Consider the following 25,570-nt stretch of genomic DNA (forward strand, 5'->3'; position numbering starts at 1 on the left):
TTCTGCCCTGTGCAGCATCAGGTGGGTGAGCAGGAGGTTGGGGCTTCTGCTGCGCTGCCTGATTCTGCTGCTGCTGTGGCTGCTCCTCATCCGAATCTGAGCTCCATGGTGAGATGCTGCTGGCAGATGCCTCCGTTGGGGGAAGCGCTTAGTCCAAGCAGGGAGAGGGTCTTCCAAGGAGGTCCCACAGTTCAGAGATAGAAGCTGTGGCACCTCCGACTTCGGTAGGCCTGCTAAAAGTGCTGAAAGACCTTTGGAACAAAAGTTCTGCCACCTGCAACCACTCCCCGCTGAAAGCTCCGTTTTAATGGTGGAGCTGCAGCTGTGAGGAAGGCCACCCACTTGTCAACCCGCCAGGATTAGCTGGCGTGGTTTTGAAGGGTCGTGCAACACGCTGAAAATGTGGTAAAATAACAAAGGCCTGTCAAAATAGGATTATAGAGGCCCTTAACTAGTATTTAAGGGTCTTAACTACCTCTCCCGCCTGATGGGGGCGGGACCAAATCGCACCCATCAAACCCGCTTCTGGTAAAATTGCGCCGATGCTGCTTCCGAACTCGCCCTCAGTTTTTGCCATTTTGCCAACTGTCCCGCCTCCAAGGGGCTGGGAAAATCGCCCCCTTGCTCTTGTGCAACTTTATGCAGCTTTATCCAGCGATGGGAATTAGGAGTATTCCAAACTAGCACATTGTATGTGCTGGCAGTTCTTTGTCCTACCATGGAGCACTGCACTTCTCTTCCAGGCCCATATATCTTTCCTTAGGTGTGGTGCCAAAAACTCAATGCAGTACTCCAGGTGGACTCTAACCAAGTATCACTTTTTATATTCCAATGAGATAAAGGCCAATATTCCACTAGCCTTTCTCATAGAAACTTACAGCACGGAAGGAGGCCATTCGGCCTGTGCTAGCTCTTTGAAAGAGCAGTCGTGCTTAATCCCACATCCCTGCTTTTTGTCCGTAACCCTGCAAGTTCCTCATCCTCAAGTCCCTGTCCAACTCCCTTTTACAATTTTTGTTTCATATCCTAGATTTCATGCCAAATCCTGGCGGTTTCCCAATTGAACTAGGAATTAATCAAGGAGATGTTAATGGTGATACATTACTATGTATGATCATTTTGCTCATACAAGACATTAAGCCAAGTAGTTGAATAGCAACACAGATTTCATGTTGACATTCCTAGTAAGTCTCCTTCTTCATCACATACATTTGTAAGGTACCAAGATGAACATCCCAGACATTATAAAAACATTTTTATTCAAACTACATAAAATTTTAAACTTAAAAACATTTACACAAGCTCATCAGAGATCCAAGAGTGTTAATTTATTTGTGTCATGCTTCTCATTGTAGTTATAATTGTTCATGAGCAGAGCCTGAGGATTTGTATTTCCACATTATTTCTGCATATTTTCTGAAAGATTTAACCTTTTCAACAATGATCACTTGGTAGGAATCTACCTTGCCTACAGTAAATTGTTGAATAATAAAAAGTCTAAAGAGACCACAGCAGTGTGAAAGTCAGCGTAACATGAGCATATCTTTTAAAGACAGCACAGCAAAACAGCCTAATGGACAATGTCAACATTTTTGCATCCTCTGTACTTCATTCAAAATTGTAGCATCAGCACGAATCAAGACAGACATTGCAGAAATTCTTGCTCTGCAGGATAACATTTTCAGTCAGTTTCTCCAACCGGAGTTTGTAGTGATGTTCCAGTATGTTATTCCAATGGGTGTTTTGTCTCAATTTCATCTTCCCAATCATCATCATCATCATCATCATCAAATATATCACTTAATTTGAACACATGTTGCTGTGGCTGATAAATGCCATCCACTCCGATCCCAATTTGGTGGACCTTTTCTTTCCGTAGCCGTGCTTCCAGTTGTGGAATTATTTGCTCATACAGGAAGTCCACAATTCCTATAAAAAGTTAAAGAAAGATGTTAAATTTGACTTTTCACTACTTCGTATTGTTCAGGTTACTGTCTTTTAAAAATTATAAATAGACCTAGTCTTATAATTTCAGTTGTGGGCTTTCACAAAACAAATACAAAAGTTTAGGCAATCCAAAAGCAATCTCTGCATTAAACGGGAATGTGAATAAAGATCAAATGGTCACATCTTGAACAACATTCTGGACATGCTGACAAACAGTCTTTAAAACTACCTTTGTGCAAGATAACGTAACTAATTACTGTATTGCAATAACTGCTTGTACTACTGAATTTGCAAAGCAGCATGAGGCAGTTTGTCATTTCAGTGGGATGTGCAGCACAATGCAACATCTATACTGTTGCCCCGGATTTACAAACCATGTTGTTCAGGATTCAAATTCAAGAAAATTAATTATTCATTTTGTATATTAAACCAACCAAACTCTTCAACATCCCACATGGTCAAGAACTACCCCAACAACTTGTACTTCCACTCAGAATTTTGTTGGTACAGTAGTAGTGAACACATTGAGTAAATACCAACATCCAAGAGAGCAACAGCAGTCAGGATAATGGCTCCCACTTTTTCTAGCTATATAGGTTCAATAAATCAATCTTTAGAATAAAAGGGGCAGTTTGCCCAAACCAGCAGAAAATCTGAATTTAGATTCATTTTCAGATGAACCAGACACTGGTTTTATATAATAAACAGAATGAAATGTTGGATTCCGAAATTCAGAAGCCAACATGCAATGTTTAGGAGTTTGTTAGTGAGGAAGCTAGGGCATGGTAAGTATTGCTGCCCATTAGTAATCTGGTGCACCTTATGGCCCGGATTTTGTGGTTAGTGGCGAACAAACAGCACTTGCCGCCCATTATGCTTACAACTGCCCACAGACTTTTTCGCGGCAACCTACGGTAATTAGAGAGCCATTTCAGCGCGGCACCCTTTACAGGGGATCTGTGTAAGCAGAGCAAGCAACAGCGTGTCTCTTCAAACAATCAGATCCTTACTGAGAGACACACACAGTCTGAACCAGGAAGTGCAAGCTAGAACATTTAATTCAATGTAAAATCAGGTACAGAAAGCAAAATAAAGAGGGGGAAAGATGGATGGGATTGAAAGAGGAGATAGAAAGAAAAAACATTTTATTTTAATTTTTTAAAAATCTCTAACAATAATTAAAATCCAAAGGAATGAGACTTCACACTTAAATACATTTTCAGTGCCAGAGAGGTTGTTTGGTAGTAATCAAGACTGATCATGCTTAAAAATTCACTTACACTTGAATGGACAAGCCCTAACATTTTCTGGTGTGTTTAGTGGGTAAGTACCACAGCTTCATGACCTTTGTGTGTTTTAATGCCGAGTGTCTCGGTGAGATACCAGTGTAGCGAAGCTTGTGGAGGAGCAGGGCAACTTAGACAGCAGCTCCTTGATTTCCGCGTTTAACATCGCATGTGCAGATGCCGGAAATTGCAGTCCAATTTATTCCTTAATAACGGTGAGCGCTGACAGCCTCACTCTTATTTCTACCGCAAAACCTGAGCCCATATTTCATGTTAATCTTCCTAAAAGAGCCTGTTTGGATACTTGCTCAGAACAAGCATGGCAGACAATCAGTAAGGGTTCTTAACTTTTATATGAGATCTATTGGATTGAGATACTAGTACATCTGTTCCCACTCCAACTCAGTTGCCAGAATCTTAGCCCTGCACCACAGTGCTTGTACAATTTGGCTTATTAGATTCGGTGTCAAAACTGCAAGGGTCAAGACATTGTTACTACAGTTCTATCCTCTATTAAGTGCTTTCCCCAAATGATGTCAACAGCCAAGGACTGCTTTCCCTTTTAGTGGTTTAACAGGTGTTCTCACGAATGGGCCTGTCCCACAACCTGCAAGGCTTTATTTTTTGGTACACGGTACATTACAAAGAGCTAATAAATACCCAAACCGCACACAAACCTGTTCAATGGACTTTACAGAGGCCCCAATTAAGCTGCTTGGTTGCCTTGGTAAATGAAAATATCACCACACAGATACAAACATTTAAAGGCTACAATGAAACGCTACAATTTAAAGAGCACAAAGAAGTGTAAAAACAGGATTTGGGAATTATGAGTGTACAAGGCACTGCTCACATACATTCAGCATCAAAAGCCATACAGCTAACTGCTGTCGCAGCTTTTCTCCTGCAGAAATGTGATGAAGTTCCTTTGGATACTATTGACTACTGCTACCATTTCATATCAATACAAAACAATTTCAGTTACAGATTGACGTGAAGTAGCCGGGATAACTCAGTTTCGCAACCGATTGGAAAAATGTGAATGGAGAAAGTTCTGTTTTCCCACCATTTCTCCAATTCTATGTAGTGAAATCCATGGAAACATTTTTCTGAGAATTACAAGCCAATGGAACAAAAATAAATGTATATCTTCAAAACTGTAAAGCAAATTCTTAAAATCAAAAGGCTAGTGTTTCAACACAGAGTGAGATACAATATATGTATCTGACAAGCTATGTTCCCTGTAAGCTGCGCTTTGTTCTGCGTAACCCGTTTCTTTTAATGCGCGGTATTTACAATGTAAAAGCCGGTGAGCGGCCTGCGCGGGACCCTTCCCATTACTGACAAGTGAATGAAGGTCACCAGTGTGGTAAACCACTGTCATACCTGTCTGTGTCTGTATGTGTATGTGTATTCCACTAGGTACAGGTCTGGACATGCCTCGGCTGACTCCTCCCACTACTCCACGTATATAAGTGACTACCTCCCAGTCCCTTAGTATTCTGGACGGGTCGACCACTCGAGACTAGACCTTCATTCTTTAGTTAATAAAAGCCTGATTGTTACTCGCTCAACCTCAGTCTTTTGAGTAATTGATGGCGCATCAACCAGTAATAACAGAAATACAGCAAGAGTCCCTTTCCAATTCTAGAAACAATTATGCCATGGTCAATTATAGCACCCAACTACTGCCTTAGCCGAGATCAACCAAGACACACCCGAGATTAAACCTGCGACCTATGGCTCAGCTGCTCACTGCCTCAACGAGCTGAACCATCGGAAGATCTTCTTCTGCTCTCTCTTTTTAAAAAAAGGAAGCTGGGCAGAACGTTAAAAAAAACATAAAACGCAGTAGTAGCAGTAACTAGCCAGTCTGTGAATTAGGATACTGACCGCCAAAGGATTTCTTGGGCCAATCAGGTACATAGCGGGTTTTCAATTTATAGAACATCCTTTGAATGAATATAGGAGGAACATCTCTAGAAAAAAAACAAACAGGACACAATTGTACACAACAGCTCTTTGTTAATCACAGTAACATTCCTGTAATAACATAAATACTAAAATCCACATTCAACTAGAAACATAGAAGATATAGGAGCAGGAGTAGGCCATTCGGCCCCTCGAGCCTGCTCCGCCATTCAATGCGATCATGACTGACTGTGGAAAAGCAGAACTTTATTTCCAATTTTATTTTGTGAAATTCAGGCAGGAAAATTGCAAGAATCAGAAGCCACTGGAACAGAAGGTAAATTCAGATTTTCAAAGCTATGCAAATTCTTAAATCAGAGTCAGTAATGAGATACTGTATACACATCGGACAAGTGAATGAAGTTTACCAGTAGCAACAGAAATATACTGCAGAATCTCCTTCCAGTTCTAGAAACAATTATGAGAGTGTATTACAAGTATTATTCCACCACTGAGGGCTGCAATAGCAGCTCTACACTATGAGAATAGATAATTGGGAGCAGTAAGACAGTCACAAACAACAATAGCAATCGCTGGGCTTATAAGCATCATCTGGAGCCTGAGATGAGATGGCACGAGATTGGAGCATTGCAATAACTGTAGATTAAAAATGATATCCCAAGAGGATTTTTTAATAAATAGAATGGCCATCACTCCACTGGACAGTGGTCAGCAGTGGGACCCCAAACTGGTAACCTTCCCCCCACCCCCATTAGTTTTTAGACACCAAAGCCAATTATGTGCACCCACTGCTGTTATTGGCCCAGAAATTCGGGTCTCCGCGGGTGAGTACGCACGGGGTACTCACCCATAGGCCCAATGGAAGTGCCGGTTTCGTGCATGAATTGCGCATGCGCGGGAAACCGGAATTTCCGTTCCCTTAAAGGAAAGGGTTCAGAGATCGAACGCGTGCGCCGGGGAGGCAGCGCGTGCGCACGGAACTTACGTTTTTTTTTTGCAGGTTTCTCCGGGAGGGTAAGTCTCCAGGAGTTACACATGTAAAAAGTAGGTGCAAGGCCTGCTTTTAACAAGGTAAGTGGTGAATTAATTAAAATTAAAACATTTTTCCCCACAGGTTTATTATTTTTAAATACCTTTCTTTAAAGTAAGTTTATTTTTAGCCCCGGTAGAAAATGTAATTAATTTTTTCAAAAATTTAAATTGTTTAAAATAGTTATTTTATGTAATTTATAGTTATTTCTGGGCCATTATCTTTGTTACTACATTATGAACATGAAAAAGATAATGATAATGTTGTTTACCCAACAACGTTACAAAGTTCCTCCCAGTCCACTTCACCAACGTCATCAACACCCAACAGGTACAATCTGCAAAATACAATGGATAGGGTTCTTGCCTAGTTTGTCAGCAACCCGTTTGTCAAATCACACAAAAATTACTTTTTTTTAAAGCAATTAGAAAACATCCAGTTATAGTATGAGTGGTGCTATCACTTATGAGCACCAACAGAGCCGGAATGGTCTAAAACATTTAGTAGCCCAAAGCTGTGGACTATATGTAATTAAGTGATACACTAAAGTCTAACAGTCTGATGAAGCAAACAGCAATAATTATATAATTTTTTAAGAGGACCTCAATTTCTGCAATTAGAATATTTGCACAGTACACTGGAGGACAGGCGCTTATCAACAGCAGTCCTGTTGTCAAATTAAACTTCTTACCCTACAATTACTTCTATTGGGTATTTAACTCAGCAATTGAGCTTCCTGCTTTATTGTATGAATGCTTCAATGATATTACTTTTTGTTGCCTCTTACAAGTGTTAACTGCACTTTTTACCTTTTGATGAGATTGATTTTTGTCTGGGAACGATTCAATCTGAAGGATATCAGCCCGCCAGACATTCTTGTAGTCAGGATGCTCATCCTGTCACAATATAAAAACAAAGTTAAAATTGCTACATTTTGGGGATTTTAAAGACACCGATTATTTAAATGTGGTGACTTGATGGCACAGCAGACAACCATATTGCACCAAGGGATTTAATCCTAGCAGCAAATGGCTGGCTTTAGCTGGGTACCTTGTTGAACCAAGGTATCAAATTACACTGCACCAATTTGACATGCATCCCTTGTGCAGAGGTCCAGATACTCCCTCAAATTCCAGATTCTCTCTCCAGGGTCACATATGAATTGTATTTTAATACCGTCAGGTGCTGACATAGCTGGCTTACTTCCAGTTTTCTTTCAAATTATGTTTAATCACTACTAATTAGTCAAATCACTATTATGTAGACAAACACAGCAGCCAATGCAAGCATAAGCAAGAGTCCACCAACACCAAATGAATCAATGACCAGATCATTTGTTTACGATGGTGTTGGTGAAGGGAGGAATGTTGGCTACAACACTGGGAGAACTTCCCACACTTCTTTGAATGGTGCCTTGGGATCTTTTACTTCCACTTGAGCGGGCAGGTAGGGCCTCGGTTTAATGTCTCAGCACCTCTGATAATACAGCCCTCCCCTCGGTACTGCCGTGCAGTGTCTGTCATGTGCTAAAAATCTGTAGTGGGCTTTGAACCCACAATCTCCTGATTCAGGCAGAAGCGTTACTAACTGAGCAAGCTAGTTCAGAATATACTGCACTTCTTGGAAGAAAACTGAAAGGTTGCTGTGGAGGCCAAGTCACTGAATATATTAAGGAGATAGATAGATTTCTAGACACAAAAGGCATCGAGGGGTATGGGGAGAGAGCGGGAATATGGTATTGAGATAGAGGATCAGCCATGATCATATTGAATGGCGGGTCAGGCTCGAAGGGCCGAATGGCCTACCCCTGCTCCTATTTATCTATGTTTCTTCTAAAACACATCTCCAGGTACACGTGGCGTTCCTAGCACTCCAGTACTGAGTGCTGGACTAGGGCTTACTTGCAGAAGTCTTGTGTAATTGGTTTAAAAAACAAAGGCCTTGCAGCGAGGCAAGAGAAGCCAATTGGCATTCCTCTCTCAGCTGATGGGAAAGATTAAGGGAAGCCTGCGTGTATTCGTCTCATCTACAGGAATTTGTTTAGCAGCCCAGCTCTTAAAAGTCTACAATTGATTTGCAAAGTATTGGGTGTGTCAAAGCATAGTTACGAGATGAAAAAAAAGCTTGTTGAGTAACTTCTGCAGCAGTAACTTAAACGGTGTGGGATGTTTTACTACGTTAAAGGCGCTATATAAATGCAAATGGTTGTTGAAAAGTATTCCATTTGTTCAATATTGGCTAACTGTTCTCAACAGTAAAAAGATCTTGTAATTGTCTAGTGTTTCAAAAAAAGAAAAAATCCAGCCAGTAAAAATTGTAGTCAGGAGTACAGGAACCTCTTTTTTATCCGGCACCGGTGTGGTGCCGATTTATCAAAAAGTCCGGATTTCAGAGAGGTCTAGTAAAAGGTACAGAGCTCCGTACACAGCAACAAATCCAGGCTTCCCTGTTGCTTAGCAACAGGTGCAGGAACTCTGACCACAAGATCCAAGCGTCCCTGTTGCTTAGCAACAGGTGCAGGAACCCGACCACAAGATCCAAGCGTCCCTGTTGCTTAGCAACAGGTGCAGGAACCCGGCCACAGATCCAGGAACGGCCACTAATATGAAGTAAAACTTACCTGAACCTACTCCTGAATTTTGCCGGTTAACAGAGATTTCCGGTTATTTAGGTGCCGGTAAATCGAGAGTTTCCTGTAACTATAGTCTGGTTATAAAGCAAGTTATAACAGAATTCCAGAATTGCTTGCAATGTGACAAAAAGATACACTGTAACCAACATTAGAGTAAGTTGTCCCAAACCCCAGCAAACTAACATAACAAAGCATAGCTGACAAAACGCTTGTACTTGTGATATATAGTCCATGGACTGCCTTATATCCAACAGCAGACTTGTCATGAAATGGACGACAGACTTGTGTGTCATGGAACAGACAACAGCTTCTCGGTCACCATGGCGTATTTTCTAGACGAGAGATTTATCAACCCAGGGCCATAGCCCAAGGTCTGCAGAAATACTGAGAGGATTCTCAAGTTCACTTTGTGTTTTGTGCTGTACCTCACCATTGTATTTAATTGGAGAGAGTTCTGCTAACTTTTACAACCAGAATGCTTCCAAAACTTAGAAGGGTGAAAATCTTCACTATGAATCACACAAACTATTGGCTCACCATTTCTGCCTACACTGCTGCCAGTTTCTGTGCTCCATTTGGTCTGCAACTGCAAACCAAGGAATTCCCTTGTATAGTTTTTCACGCAAGATTGAAACAAGCGCGTCCGTATTCGAAGCTGTGATCCTTAGATCAAGGGGTGGTTCTTGTATCCTGCTTTTCATAACCTGCTCCATTATCTTCATTAATGCCCTCTCCTCCTCCTTACTCCAGGGTCCGGTACTCAAAGCTGTTGAAAAAGAAAATCCATTTAAGGTATTTTTCTTTTTGGCCATACCGGGTTAATCCAACAAGAAACTAGACACAATTAGAATTTCAATTCATCAAACCTTGTGTTTCTCAGTACAGTATTGTTACATTGCTGAATTTATTTATGGATATATGTGGTACATCAATACCAGCATTACTATAAATAAAAGTAAAATAAACTATTTAGATTTGTCATTTTTGAACAATATGAGATAGGCTGATAGGGTTAGACAAAGAGGGGTGGGAGGAGGCTCGTGTGGAGCATAAACACTGGCATAGACCATTTGAGCCGAAAGACCTGATCCTGTGCTGTAAAGCTTCTCCAATTATCAGATCCCAAATGAATTGGGAGATGAGGAGAAATGATTTCACTCAGAGGAGTTGTCGGGATCTGGAACGCTCTGCCTGAAAAGGCGATGGAAGCTGATTTCATAAATAATTTTAAAAGGGAGTTGGACAGGGACTTGAGGATGAGGAACTTACAGGATTACAGCCAAAAAGCGGGGATGTGGGATTAAGCACGACTGCTCTTTCAAAGAGCCAGCACAGGCATGATGGGCTGAATGGCCTCCGTCCGTGCTGTAAGTTTCTATGATTCTATGAAGAAGAATTTGCATTTATAAAGCACTTTCACAACCTCAAGGTGTCCCAAAGCACTTCACAGGCAATTAAAAAAAACAAAGCCACTGTCGTAATGTATGGAATGATGGCAGCCAAATTGTGCACAGCAAGGACCCACAAACGAGATAAATGATCAGATAATCTGGTTTTGGTGGTGTTGGTGGTAGAGGGTTAAATATTTGCCAGGACACTACATAAACCCACCCTGCTCGTCTATCATTCTTGCCATGGGATCTATTGCGCCTATCTGAGAGGGCCTCAGTCTAACATTTCATCCAAAAACGTCCCCCTCTGACAACGAAACACTCTGGCAGTACTGCATACAAATATCAACTGAGATTACTTATTATGGAGCGGGGCCTAAACCCATGACCTTCTGGTTCAGAGGCAAGAGTGCTAACACTGAGAAATGTCTAACATATGTTCAACTATTTTCAACCTATTCATCTTTTAAATACTTAAATTTGGTAAACTTAATGTTCAGATCTTAAAGAAGCTTAGATTTCAGGTCAGCTTTTAGGTAGAGCAGAATTACATGAATACCCTGAAACAAAATATTTCTACATTTATTGTATTCCCATTAAAATGTAATTTAAGCTTTAATTTTATATTAAAAGGATACTATAGTTATCCAAGAGTTATGACTATATATTTACTGAACTTATGGTGAAAAAAACCAAACATTTTAGGAATTTAACCTACAGCTCTTTATTGTTTTTGCTCGACTTATAACAGATGTGTCACTACGATCCATAAGTTCGGCAATCTTCTTCCAGTGATTCCCGTGTACAATTTGCAAGCGTTTCAGTTTCTCCAATTCTTCGTTTGTGTATCTAGTAACAATACATCTACAGTTAATCTCGGAAGGCTCACTAAACTGCAAAAAAGTGTAACAAATAAGGACAACTAGTGCCAGAAACTAGAGCTCAGCCCAGCAAGGCTGTTTACTGATGTTGTGCACAGTGTGATCAAACACACATTTCCAACTACAAATTAGTCAACATCCAGGCCAGACCCGGGATGGGGTTAGGGAATGCTGAGAGAAGTTCTTTTCCTATGAATGGGAGGGATTTTTTTTTTTTTAAAAAGGAGTACTTTTAAGATCAAGAAAAGGTCTGCATAATCAAACTCAGCACAAAGTTTAACAATTAGGTGCCAGATTTATCTACATTTGAAGAGGACAGCCTGAAATTGAAAACCAATGTTATTACTGCAACAATGCGTCGGGGAACTTTATATTAACTGTGTGTCACATTGCTCAAGTAAGTGCAGCCTGGCAGTTGCATCGAAGAACGTTCAAAGGTGATCGTCAAAAGAAAGTCCAACTCAAAATAACACCAACCATAAATCACCTTTTCTATCAATGTTTTATCTGTCCTCATTTTCAATACTTCCAACAACTATGGCCCAGGTCTGCTGAACCGTTCGCAAGCGAACACAATGCATCACTCTGGTCACTGGTAATATCTGATTCTATACTATATCTTCCCACTAGAAGATACACAAGCATAACCCAGAGTGACCTTCAACGCTTTCACTTCCTGTGAGGAGGCATCTGACCTCGACACAGCATTTCCCCATTATAGATTGGTTGAGATCAGGAACTTGTTCTTTTGCAGAGGTTCGCCAATGGCTCAGCTGGTAAAAGTAGTGCATAATTGAGCCAAACATAAACAGTGTTAGGCTTTATTCTCAGTTTGCGCCAAATTAGTTAATCTCATTTGGTGTATTACTACCGGCATTAGCACCCTAAGTTATTGGGGGGGGGGGGGGGGGGGGGGACCAAATAGAATTACATTGAATTTTCAGCACAGGAACAGGCCATTTGGCCCAACTGGTCTATGCCAGTGTTTATGCTCCACGCGAGCCTCCTCCCACCATTCTTCACCTTACCCCATCAGCATATCCTTCTCAGTTCCCTAGGTTTCCTACTTACTGATATTCCCTGCTGGAAAGTGAGGACAGATTTAGCTGTGATACTTCTCACAAAGAAATACTTGTAAATGCTAACCGTCTAAGCTCACACGTGAAGAATGGTAACTAGGGCGATGGAGGGGGCAGGAGCAGGGGAGAAAATTAGCAAAAAAAGATCAATTTTTGAGGGACATCACATGATCAAGCAGAGGAAGCATCAAAAGCCCCAGATTCAAAAAAAAGCACTGCTTAATTGAATGAGAACACCAATACAATGCATCACTGAAATAAGGGACATAACATTCACACCAATGATCAGCACACACAAAACCAGCAAGCCCCGAATTAAATTTTACAATCTCTAGCAATTTTTGTTATTGCTGAAGCTGATCATCGTTTGGAAAAGAACATCCAACACTCAAATAATTAAACAGCTAAACCATAAATGACTGGTACGTGAGGTGAGGTATTCCAGATTAACCCACCTGCCTTTGCATCTATTAGGATCATACATCTTTTTAGCTCGCTGATAAACACACTTCCACGGTCTTGGAATGCCTTCAGCTATGAAGAGAGTTTCAAATATGCAACATTAATTTAACTTTGGACGAAAGAAAGGCCAAGTCAAACTGAGTAAAACATTCCTGGCATCAATGGAAGAAAATTTGGAAATCGCTATCGGTTAACAGGCTTAAAGGAGAAATTAACATGTAGATGGAGAAATTAACACGTAGCTGGAAGAGAACAAGGGGATAACACGCATCGATGCAAAAACCAGCACACAGTTGAAAGAAGAAGGGTGCAATCGTTAAAAATACCCAGGCGTGATAGTTGTCAGATGCTGTACGTTAATCTACTGCAAAGTTCAACAATATACAAGATCCATCCCTGCTACGTAGAATTGTGTTGACAAAAAAGTTACACTAAAACGACAGATATACCTATTCTGCAACAGAATAAATTAGTCATTTTCAGTCGTTTTATTCTCATCATCTCATCGAGGGACTCAGGAACATGGAAAAACTCCCATTCCTTTTCAATTCCAGTTAGCTCCATTAATTCTTTTACATTTTTCTGCAACTGCTGGTTCTCTTCCTTGGTAAACTTGCCTTGTCGGATTGGAATTCCTACACAAAGAACAAAAAAGATTATAGCAATTACCAGAATCCATATTAAGAAAAATCTTTTTAAAAATTCACCTCTTTCCCCTTATTTTCGGGGATGCGAAAAGATTCAGCGCTGCAAAGACCTGACCATCTATTTTGGTCTGCATCAGTGGAACATTCCTGATCAAGTTTAATGGATAAATAGATACCTCAAAATATGGCAGGCTAGTAACACAGAATAAATTTATGAAGTGCAATTTATAACAGATATTAGGAATCATCAAGGATCCATTTGGTTGAGCTGGTACCACTCGCCTTAGCTGAATGTTATGGGTTCAAGCCCCACTGTAGGCCCAGACCACATAATCTAGGTGGACAATTTAGTGCAATACTGAAGGAATGGTGTATTGTCAGATGAGGCCTGTCTGCTTGTTTAGGCGGTCATAAAAGATCCTCCTTATTACAGGAAACTTTGGTTTATCCGGAGGTTGTATGTCCGGAATACTCGATCTAACGGCAAAAATCAGGAGCCGTTTTCTATAAGTTTTTTTAGTTCTCGGTGCTTTTTTTTTCCCAGTCAGGCACTGCAAGGTCTGTAGCTATAGCAACAGCTTCAGCTAGAGATGCTTGCAGCTGCAGCCGACTGTTTTGAAGCTGTTGCTAAGCAACAGGGTTTGTTGATTCACACGGAGCTTTTCAGTTCCGTATGTTTCAACATTAACGCTGGTATGTCTGGCACTTTTGATGGTACGGCACCAGCTCGGTCCCGTCAGTGCCGGATATCAGAAAGTTTCCTGTATGAGGAAGAGCAGCGGCCTCTCCTGGCCAACATATCTCTCTTCAGCAACAAAAATAGATCGACTCGTCATACATTTCATTTGATGTATGCTGTGCGCTAATTAGCTCCGACATTTGCCTGAATAACAGCGACTAACTTTGAAAGTAATTCCGATCTGAATGCAAAAGGATTTTCCTTCCAATACAGGATTTAATAAATGATAGGTAATAAAAGATGAAGTGTAAAGTTTTGTTAAAAATATACACACAGTAGCAAAACTTCAATGTAGGATCTTCCAAATGCTGGTGGAAACCCTGTAAAAGGCACAAGTTAATTTGAGCAATCGCTGCCCTTGAGATGTAGTTCTTTTAAATAATTTGCCCCCTTTAACCTCCACTTATTACAACTTTCTCTGCGGTAATAGCAGACACACAGGCTAACAAAATATTCATAACTAAACAAAATTAAGAGGTGCAATATTGTTTTTGTTTTATATAAATGTCATGAAATAAAGTGTCCGTTATCATTTAAAGCAGAATGGAATTTAGCTGTTGTCCATCTGCATGTTTATGACAACGAGTTTCTGTACGGTGTGGTATAAACGGCTCACCCAGGACCTCCAAAGCAGCTGCTCTGTGCACACCAAAGAGGGCAATAATTCTGACCCACGCTCTGTCATAAAGTGGTTTCACTTTTGTAAAAAAAAAATGTCAAACTTACACAGCATCTTCAGCCCATCCTCACAAAAGCCAAGGTAGATAGGTAGAGGAACACTGCTGCATTATGGTTTCTATGCCAGGACGTACATAAGAAATAGGAGCAGGAGTCGGCCATTCGAGCCTGCTCCGCCATTCAATGAGATCATGGCTGATCTTCTGCCTCAATTCCATTCACCGGCCCTATCCCTTGATGCCCTTACTAGTCAGAAATCTATCGACTTCTGTTTTGAATATACCCAATGACTGAGCCTCCACAGCCCTCTGAGGTACAGAATTCCAAAGATTCACCACCCTGTGTGTGAAGAAATTTCTGCACATCTCAGTCCTGAATGGTCTACCCTTTATCTTGAGGCCGTGGCCCCTGGTTCTAGACTCCCCAGCCAAGGGAAACATTCTCCCAGCATCCACCCTATCAAGTCCTGTAATAATTTTGTATGCTTCAATGAGAGCCCCTCTCATTCTTCTGAATTCAAGAGAATACAGGCCTAGTTTACTCAATCTCTTCTCATACGACAGTCTCGCATCCCAGGAATCAATCTCGTGAACCTTCGTTGCACTCCCTCTATGGCAAGTATATCCTTCCTTAGGTAAGGAGACCAAAATTGTGCACAGTACTCCAGGTGTGGTCTCACCAAGGCCCTATATAATTGGAGTAAGATTTCTTTACTCCTGTACTCAAATCCTCTTGTAATGAAGGCCAGCATACCATTTGCCTTCCTAATGGCTCGCTCCACCTGCACATTCACTTTCAGTGACTCATGTATAAGGACACCCAGGTCCCTTTGAGCATCTGCATTCCCCAATCTTTCACCATTTAGGAAATACACTGCCTTTCTGTTTTTTCCTACCAAAGTGGATAACTTCACATTTATCCACATTATATTCCATCTGCCATGTTCTTGCACACTCACTAAGCAAATGTTTTATATAATTCACAATTGAGAAAGTCAGTTAACACACTTATATAATAAATATGGAATGTAAGTAATCTCAGTTTCCACAATCTATTGAACTGAAACTTCAAAATTGAGACAATTAAAAGTATGCAAGAAATTGCTCGCCAATAAATCTCAGTATTGCTGCTAAGGGAATAAAACATCAGTTCTGTGTGGATTAGTCTTACCTTCTTTCTTTAACCTTTTAAACCGTGGGAGGTCATATTTATACATGCTGTACGCTGTTTCAGTTGCCAGCTTTTCCGCGTTAGGGATAAACTCCTTTAGCATCTGAACCAATTGTGATTTCTGCATCCTTTTGCCTTCAGGCGTGTCTTGGCAAAGAGGTATCACCTCCTCCTGAAAATGCTCGACAGCTGTGCTGCCATCGTTGTTGTTGGGCTCGGACATGTGCTGCTGCGCCTTCTTTTTCCGCCTCTTTGGAGTTTCCAAACTCTTGTTCAGTTCTGTGATGACCGCCTCTAATGTATTCTCAGTGCTCAATGCAGAACACTGCACAGGTCTATCCTGCCTCAAGTTCTTGGTTCTGTCAGACTTCTTGTATCCTGACGGACTGCCTTTCTTTTGCTTGCACTTCTTGGAGGTTGTGACAGTTTCTTGGCAAACTGTGCTGGAATTATGCATTGTTTGCTCCGTAGCGATCTCGGCAAAGTCACAAGCTTTCACAGCCTTAGAGTGGCTCGCTGCTCTGATCTCTGCAATCCCACCTGGACTGCATTTTACTTTATGTTTCTTGAAAGATTTATCAAGACTTTCTAGCAAGTCTGCACTGCTACTTTCTTCCACAACAGTTTCAAATGGTAGTACACCGCTTATTTTACGTTTCTTGATAGATTTTTGCAGAATTTCAGAATCATTGAGGGAGACAAATTGCATTTTCTTTTTCTTGCGATTTTTGGTTGACATTTCTGTATCGATGTCAGTAGATTCTGAAGTTCCACTCTCTTGGCGAGGATCCTCTGCAGCCGTCTCTGAATCATTACCACCTTCTGCTGACCGATAATGGTGTTTTTTTCTCTTTTGATTTTCACCATCCCCATCTACCTTGGAACGCTGCTTCTGTCGCATAATCTCTACTGCAGTAGACTGAGAAACATCCCCATCTTCTGCTGAACTGGAACAATGCTTCCTTTTCTTCTTTTGGCCATCTCTGCCACCCACTAACTTGGGATTGTGTATTGCTTGCGGAGTCTCTTTTGCAGTAATCTTTACATCTTCTTCTTTCACGGCCTTGACGTGGCCCTTTTTCTTGACACCACTGTCTACTAACCTGGCACTTTGCCGCTTTCGTTTGGTCTTTACTGCTGACTTGGAAACTTCTGCCGAGCGGAAATGATGCTTTTTTTTATTCTTTTGGTTATCTTCATTACCCAACCACCTGGAATGTTGCATCTCTTCCTCGGTCTCTACTGTACTCGTCTGGGAAGTATCCCCACCTTCCGCTGACCTGGGATGGGGCTTCTTCTGTTTTTTCTCACCATCACCTACTAACCTGAGATTTTGCACCTCTGAATCGTCACATGCTCCCGCTGATCTGGAATGGTGCCTCGCTTTTTCCTTCTGTTTCTTTTCACCATCACCTACATACTGGAGACTTTGCAAGTCCTGGTCAGTGTCCACCGTAACAGTCTCTGAACTATCGCATCCTCCTAATGACCTGGAACGGTCTTTCTTTTTCTTCTTGCGCTTCTTTTCACTACGACCTGCTAACCTGGGAGTTTGCACCTCTTGGTAAGTCTCTAGAATATCATCTTCCAGTGATCTGGAAGAAGAACGCTTCTTCTTTGCGTCGTCACTGTGTTTCCATTTTTTCTTACGTACCACATCTTGCATCGTACTGCCTTCCTCGACCGTTATCTTCCTGCTCTCAAAAATGAAAAGAAATATTGGCGTTAGCAAACAAAACATCTGCATGGAACAAAACCTCTTCATTCTTAGGATTTTTGCTTTCCCCTGCCAAATTATCGAGATTCTTTTATGCGGCTTTTGAGAAGAAATATTCCTGCAACAGGACCATTCAAAAAATTCTCCTGTTCTATTGAGCAGTGTTGCACATTTTCAAGCACAGCAGAGGAGAATTATTCCACGTCTTGAAATAAGATGTCGAATGCAGGAGTTCTATTTAGATGGCGAGTGAAATCAATGAACTGCAACACCCATCAATTCCCCTCTGCTTTTGGGGAGATGTTTCAATTCTATTCACCGTCACTCGTCTCCAGATTTTTAATATACTATGCGCATATGTGCATGTATTTATTCAGCAGTACTTGTTTGGCCAGTTGTCTCCTGTTGGGTCACAGCTCTGGGTGCTGGTCGACCTCCGATGCATCATCCAAATGGCCACTCTTCATGTATCAGCCTAGACAGAGAGTACCGACAGGCTTGCAACCTTTTGACTGCGGCAGCCTGATCCTGTACTCAGCTTTAGCCCACCCAATTGCACCTTCTTTCACTATATAGTAAGCAAGAGCCCGGATTAAATCTTTAAAAAAAATTCACTCAGTTTGTGTGTGCAGCTGGCAAGGCCAGCATTTATTGCCCATGTGTAACTGCCCTCGAGAAGGTGGTGGTGGTCTTCTAAGATTGCATACAACGGAGTGGTTTGTTAGGCCACTACAGAGGACAGTTAAGAGTCAACCATGTCAGTGTGGGGCTCAAGTCACAAAGGCCAGAGCAGGTAAAGATGGCAAGCTTCCTCCCCTAAAGGACATTTATGAATAAAGCTCTGCCTCCATTAATATGAAACTATCTTCAACGTGTACTATTCCATTGTGTCCATGGATCACTCTATCAACTACCTCATCAACCTTGGTGCCACTTCAACGCCATCATCTCTCTGCAATCCACCTCCATTGTATTGCTCGCCCCTGGTTTTGCTATATCTGTCACAACAAAGACCTAATGCTTCCAATGGCATCTCCTCCTCTGCCTCCAAGATCATCTCCAGAAAGAGGAGATGCCATGGCTCCTTTCATTGGCCCTTTTCTCTTCCTCCTTTATATGGCCTCCCTTAGCCATATCATGTAAAAGCACAGAATCAAGTTGACACATTGACTGATGCCACCCAGTCTTTTCCATCAATGCAAAACTTACAAGTACTTACAATCCTCAGGATGCCTGCCTGACATCAAGCCCAGAATTCCTAGCTTTAATTATAGAGGCCATTCAGCACATTGTGACTGTGTTGGCTCTATGAAAGAGCTATCCAATAAATCCCATTCCCCTGGCTCTTTTCCTATAGCCTAGCAAAATTCCCCTTTTCCAGTATATATCCAATTCCCTCTTGAAAGTTACTACTGAATCTACTTTCACCACCTTTTCAGTTCGTGCATTCCAGATCATAACTCGCTGTGTAAAAAAATTCTCATTTCCCCCTTGGAGTTTTGGCCAATTATCGGAAATGTGCCCTCTGGTTACCAACCCCCCTGCCAGTGGAAATAGTTTCTCCTTATCTATCAAAACCCCGCATCATTTTGAACACTTCTATCAAATCTCCCCCTAACCTTCTCTGCTCCAAGGAGAACAATCCCAGCTTCTTTAGTCTCGCCACGTAACTGAAATCCCTCATCCCTGGTACCATTCTGGTAAATCTCCTCTGCACCCTTTCCAAAGCCTTGGCACCCTTCCTAAAGCGTGTCCAATTCTGGGCACCACAATACTCTGGTTAAGGCCTAACCAGCAATTTAAGAAAATAAAAAATAGCAGGAGTAGGCCATTCGGCCCTTCGAGCCTGCTCTCCACCATTCAGTAAGATCATGGCTGATCTTCTATCTCAACTCCATCTTCCCGCACTATCCCCATATCCCTGGATTCCCTTAATATCCAAAGATCTATCGATCTCTGACTTGAATATATTCAATCACAGAGCCTCCACAGCCCTCTGGGGTAGAAAATTCCAAAGATTCACCACCCTCTGAGTGAAGAAATTTCTCCTCATCTCAGTCCTAAATGGCCGACCCCTTATTCTGAGGCTGTGACCCCTGATTCTAGACTCCCCAGCCAGGGGAAACATCCTCCCTGCATCTACCCTGTCAAGCCCTGTAAGAATTTTGTATGTTTCAATGAGATCACCTCTCATTACATAAGAACATAAGAAATAGGAGCAGGAGTAGGCCAATCGGCCCCTCGAGCCTGCTCCACCATTCAATAAGATCATGGCTGATCTGATCCTAACCTCAAATCTTCTATCACTGCGCATCCACCCGAACCCATGTGATCTCCCGGGAGAGGCGAAAAACCAGATAAAGACCCAATGGCCAATTTGGGAGAAAAAAATCTGGGAAAATTCCTCTCCGACCCATCTAGGAGATCACTCTGTCCCTATATTTTGTACAGTACTTACCTTCTGTAAAGGCGATCTCCACCCCAGCCAGGAACAGGAATAAAACCATCTCCTGAAATCTAACACAGAATTAGAACACAGTAGGAGCAGAACCAGGCTACACGGCCCCTGGGCCCACTCCACTACCCACAGGGCCATGACCATTCTGAACCTAGACTCATGTCCAATTTCCTGCCCGCTCCCCGTAACCCTTAATTCCCTTTACTTCTAGGAAACTATCTATTTCTGTTTTAAATTTATTTAATGATGTAGCTTCCACAGCTTTCTGGGGCAGCAAATTCCACAAACCTACCACCCTCTGAGTGAAGAAGTTTCTCCTCATCTCATTCTTCTAAACTCCAGAGAATATAGGCCTAGTCTACTCAATCTCTCCTCATGGGACAATCCTCTCATCCCAGGAATCAGTCTGCACTCCCTCTAAGGCAAGTATATCCCTCCTTAGGCAAGGAGACCAAAACTGTACACAGTATATAAAAGTTTACCATATCTTCCTAGCTTTTGTATGGATTGCCTTAATGACAAAACTAAAGCTATCTTTTTAATTTCCCACGATCACCCAGGTGCATCAACCTCCTTGGTTGTCAGCTCAGGCCAGGTCAAAAAGCACAGAACCTCAGCATACTGCCAAGCCAAGGCCCCTTCCCCACGTTCTGTTTCCAAGTCCGCTTTCCTGAAAAACCACCAAAACCGTAGTCCACGCTTTTAGCTTGAGACTCGATTTCACAAAAGCCTCTGCTAGCCAGCCAGTCTCCAGTTTTGATAAACTATAACTCATCCAAAATGTTGCAATGTGCATGCTTGCCCACACCTACACTCCCATCACACTTTTCCAAGCTTCACTAGTTCCCCATGCTTCAGCAAATTGAAGTATCTTTATCCTCAATCTCGGAAATACTTGCAGAGCTTCATCTCGCCCCATCTTAAGTGATCTCCTCCAGCCATACACCCACCACTCTTTTTTTCCTTCACACCTTCCCCTTGACCATTGTTGACCACTCAAATACTAGGCTGAAATTGCATATATATCTCAAAGTATGATATAAAAATAAGGGCACCATTTTAAAATGCATGAATTACATCTGCACCCCTCAGGCAAATTATCCTTCACCATCTGAAGACTACACTAGTTTGTCAGGGGGCTGGGAACCTAAGTGTGGGCCCAGAACAGAGAAACAAAGCTGGAAGTGCAAGTTAGAAAAGTAGTCAGCAAAACTAGCAGAAACAAAGGCCAACAGTAAAGAGGGTCAAAGTGCAGAAAAATATTAAAACAGGCAAAATTGAAGGCACTTTATCTAAATGCACGTAGCATTCGCAACAAGGTGGATGAATTAATGGCACTAATAGGAGTAAATGGGTATGATGTAATTGCCATTACAGAGACATGGTTGCAGGGTAACCAAAGCTGGGAACTGAATGTTCCAGGGTACTCAACATTTAGGAAGGACAGACAAAAAGGAAAAGGAGGTGGCGTAGCGCTGTTAATAAGGGATGAGATTGGTACGGTAGAGATAAAAGATCTTGGCTCAGCAGATCATGATGTAGAACTGGAATCAGTTTGGGTGGAACTAAGAAACAGCAAAGGGCAGAAAACATTGGTGGGAGTTGTGTATAGGCCACCAAACAGTAATGGTAATGTAGGGCACAGTATCAATCAAGAGATTAGAAGTGCATGTAACAAGGGCAATACGGTAATCATGGGGGACTTTAATCTACATAATGACTGGGCAAATCAAATTACCACTAATGGTGTGGAGGACGAATTCTTGGAATGCATGCGAGATGGTTTCCTGGATCAGTATGTGGAGCAACCAACCAGGGAGCAGGCTATTCTGGATCTGGTACTGTGTAATGAGAAAGGGCTAATCAATAATCTTGTGGTAAAGGGGCCTTTAGGGACAAGTGACCATAATATGATTGAATTTTACATTAAGTCTGAGAGTGACGTAGTCCAATCTGAAACCAAGGTCTTCAATCTAAACAGAGGAAACTACAAGGGTATGAGGGACAAGTTGGCCATGGTAGATCGGGAGACTACACTAAAAGGTATGAAGGTGGACATCCAATAGCTAACATTCAAGGAAATAAGGTATAATTTGCAACAAACATATATTCCTCTAGGGCATAAAAACCCAAAAGGAAAAGTGATCCAACCATGGCTAACAAAAGAAATTAAAGCTAGTATTAAGTCAAAGGAGGGAGCTTATAAAGTGGCCAGAAAAAGTGGTCAGCCTGAAGATTGGGATCCTTTTAGAAATCAGCAAAGGGGGACCAAGAAATTGATAAAGGGAAAATGGAATGTGAGCACAAACTAAGGAAAAATTTAAAAACGGATTGTAAAAGCTTCTACAGGTATGTGAACAGGAAAAGTCTGGGGAAGGTAAATGTAGGTCCTTTACAGTCAGAGACAGGAGAATTTATAATGGGGAATGAGGAAATGGCAGAGAAATTAAATAAATACTTTGTTTCTGTCTTCACGGAGGAAGACACAAAACACCTCCCAGAAATACGAGAAAACCAAAGGTGTGGCGAGAATGAGAAACTTAAAGAAATTATTAGCAAAAAAAACAGTACTAGCAAAATTAATGGGACTAAAAGTCGATAAATCCCAAGGATCGGATGACCTACATCCTAGGGTTTTGAAAGAGGTGGCCATTGGGATAGTGGACACATTGGTTGTCATCTTCCAAAATGCTATAGATTCTGGAACGGTTCCTGCAGATTGAAGGATAGCAAATGTAACCCTGCTATTTAAGAAAGGGAGAGAGAAAACAGGGAACTACAAACCTGTTAGCCTCACATCAGTAGTTGGGAAAATGCTGGAATCGATTATAAATGATGCAATAACTGGGCACTTAGAAACTAATAGTAAGATTGGGCAGAGTCAACATGGATTTATGAAAGGGAAATCCTGTTTAACAAACCTATTGGAGTTCTTTGAGGATGTAACTAGTGGAGTAGACAAAGGGGAACCGGTAGATGTGGTGCATTTGGATTTTCAGAAGGCCTTCGATAAGGTCCCACACAAGAGGTTGGTGAACAAAATTAAGGCACATGGAATTGGGGGTAATATACTAGCATGGATTGAGAATTGGTTAACAGACAGAAAACAAAGAGTAGGGCTAAACGGGACTTTTTCAGGATGGCAGGCTGTGACTAGTGGGGTACCGCAAGGATCAGTGCTTGGGCCCCAGCTATTCGCAATCTATATCAATGATTTCCAAATTTGATGATACAAAGCTAGGTGCCAGTGTCAGTTGTGAAGAGGCTTCAAGAGGATCGCGACAGGCTCAGTGAGTGGGCAAGAACATGGCAGATGGTATATAATGTGGATAAATGTGAAGTTATCCACTTTGGTAGAAAAAACAGAAAGGCAGAGTATTTCCTAAATGGTGAAAGATTGGGGAATGCAGATGCTCAAAGGGACCTGGGTGTCCTTGTACATGAGTCACTGAATGTGAATGTGCAGGTGAAGCGAGCCATTAGGAATGGCAAATGGCATGCTGGCCTTCATTACAAGAGGATTTGAGTACAGGAGTAAAGAAATCTTACTCCAATTATATAGGGCCTTGACGAGACCACACCTGGAGTACTGTGTACAATTTTGGTCTCCTTACCTAAGGAAGGATATACTTGCCATAGAGGGAGTGCAACGAAGGTTCACGAGATTGATTCCTGGGATGGCAGGACTGTCGTATGTGAAGAGATTGAGTAAACTAGGCCTGTATTCTCCTGAATTCAGAAGAATGAGAGGGGATCTCATTGAAGCTTACAAAATTATTACAGGGCTTGATAGGGTGGATGCTGGGAGAATGTTTCCCTTGGCTGGGGAGTCTAGAACCAGGGGCCACAGCCTCAAGATAAAGGATAGGCCATTCAGGACTGAGATGAGAAGAAATTTCTTCACACAGAGGGTGGTGAATCTTTGGAATTCTCTATGCCAGAGGACAGTGGAGGCTCAGTCATTGGGTATATTCAAAACAGAAGTCTATAGATTTCCGACAAATAAGGGCATCAAGGGATATGGCGATAGGACCGGTGAATGGAGTTGAGGCAGATGATCAGCCATGATCTCATTGAATGGCGGAGCAGGCTCAACGGGCCGAATGGCCTACTGCTCCTATTTCTTATGTACACTTGTTCTTGACTGTGTGTCACCAGAGGGGAGCAACAAGTAACCTATCAAATTTGATGGCCCATAATTTGCGGTCAGCGCCAAAGCAAAGGCGTTTGCCGCTGGCCCCGAAGAAAGCTGCCCACAAAGAACTGAGATTTGAGATCAGTGTAGTTTAATGGGAATTCCATAGCGCGAGCTGGTCTGAGCAGCCAATCACAATGCATAATTCTCACAAGACAGGGAACCAGGAAGTGAAGCAGCTCCTTTTATTCTGGCATTTAAAAAAATGTTCACGAGCAAAACAAAGATTGGGGCTCTCACATGGGGAAAAGATTAACCTGAAGTAAATATAGGGTTTCTTAAAAATTGTAATTACTATAATGGAGAAATTTGACACTCCACAAAATTAAAATTCGTTTTTCAGGGCCATAACATTTGTTTAACACTCACTACACTGTTAAAACCCCAGTTACACCTAATGCAACAAGATCTAACTTTTAATGGGGTATTTAACAGCGATATTAGCGTCGAAAAGCCCAAGTCTGTCAGTTTCACTGATTTCCCTGATTGCCACAGCGCAGCTTGTCGGAGCAGTGAATTTCAGCATTTCTGCGTTAGGATGCGCAGGTGATAAAAAATCCTGTAGGTGCGGTCAGTTTCAAAGGCGTTCCCTGTTATTACCCACCAAAAAATTCCTGGCCGATCTGTATCTCACGCAATCTTTATTTCAGCGTCAACACTGCGACAGTCAGTCTGCAGGTACATATTTCTACAACTAGATGGAGCTTCAGAAACTGCAGATCCTCAAACCTACAACATCCCCATTTCAGACAGCCACGCCACAGCTCCAATACACTTGCCAAAATGCTTGACCCCACTGCTGGGTAACAGCAAGTTCAGTGAAGCGACTCAATGTTTTTCACCATTAGTTCGCCCCCTTTCTATGTGTAAATAAATGATCCATGAAACTTGAGAATTTTTCGATTCTGGCCTACTCCTGCTCTTATGTTCTTAAGACCTGGTGCTGATTCGCCAACATCTTTTGAGACGAGGGGGAAAACTACCGAGAGAGTGAGTGAGTGAGAGGACGGATGTTGTCAACTCGTTGCAACCACTGAGACCGCAGGCGCCATTTTTAAAAACAACAACCTCTAAATGCAGAAAGTTACCGACGGGCCTCCACGTCCCGCACTTTTGTAATTTTAAAAACGTTAAACAAACCATCTCTGTTGGCAGGAAACGTTACCATTCGGAATAAATTAAAATAAAAGCCTCCTTTTCTTCCCCCCTCCTCAGCCATTCGCATTCCGCCACTTACCCTCCAGCCGCTCGCCACGTGTTAAAACCTTGCACCGGAAGCAGAAGCGGAGCGGAAGTCAACCCCCCCGCGGTCACCCTTGGCAACGG

At 42.0% G+C, this 25,570-nt stretch overlaps 1 protein-coding gene across 1 annotated transcript; it reads right to left on the bottom strand.

Annotated features, from left to right (window-relative positions):
• Positions 1-1,238: 1,238 nt before the first annotated feature.
• On the bottom strand, positions 1,239-25,566 carry LOC147101698 (uncharacterized). The gene is made up of 10 exons (XM_085965525.1): positions 25,482-25,566; positions 15,875-17,568; positions 13,090-13,275; positions 12,634-12,712; positions 10,937-11,067; positions 9,365-9,593; positions 7,005-7,091; positions 6,467-6,532; positions 5,127-5,212; positions 1,239-1,929 (listed from the first exon to the last, which is right to left on the bottom strand). Exons 2-10 carry the CDS (start codon positions 17,538-17,540, stop codon positions 1,727-1,729), a joined length of 2,733 nt encoding a protein of 910 aa, XP_085821651.1. The 5' UTR covers positions 17,541-17,568; positions 25,482-25,566; the 3' UTR covers positions 1,239-1,726.
• Between the last annotated feature and the right edge of the window lie 4 nt (positions 25,567-25,570).

The sequence above is a fragment of the Somniosus microcephalus genome, chromosome 23, assembly GCF_052327205.1.
Source record: "Somniosus microcephalus isolate GS21.2 chromosome 23, FLI_Smic_1.0, whole genome shotgun sequence".
Classification (NCBI taxonomy): Eukaryota; Metazoa; Chordata; class Chondrichthyes; order Squaliformes; family Somniosidae; genus Somniosus; species Somniosus microcephalus.

Bases quoted from the DNA above. Each gene is read 5' to 3' on its own strand.
- LOC147101698 (XM_085965525.1), bottom strand. From the start codon at position 17,540: ATGCAAGATGTGGTACGTAAGAAAAAATGGAAACACAGTGACGACGCA. The intron at 6,533-7,004 runs GTAAAAAGTGCA...TGTATTTTGCAG, and splicing joins AAAATCAATCTCATCAAAAG to ATTGTACCTGTTGGGTGTTG. The intron at 5,213-6,466 runs GTAAACAACATT...TTTTTTTTCTAG, and splicing joins GAACTTTGTAACGTTGTTGG to AGATGTTCCTCCTATATTCA.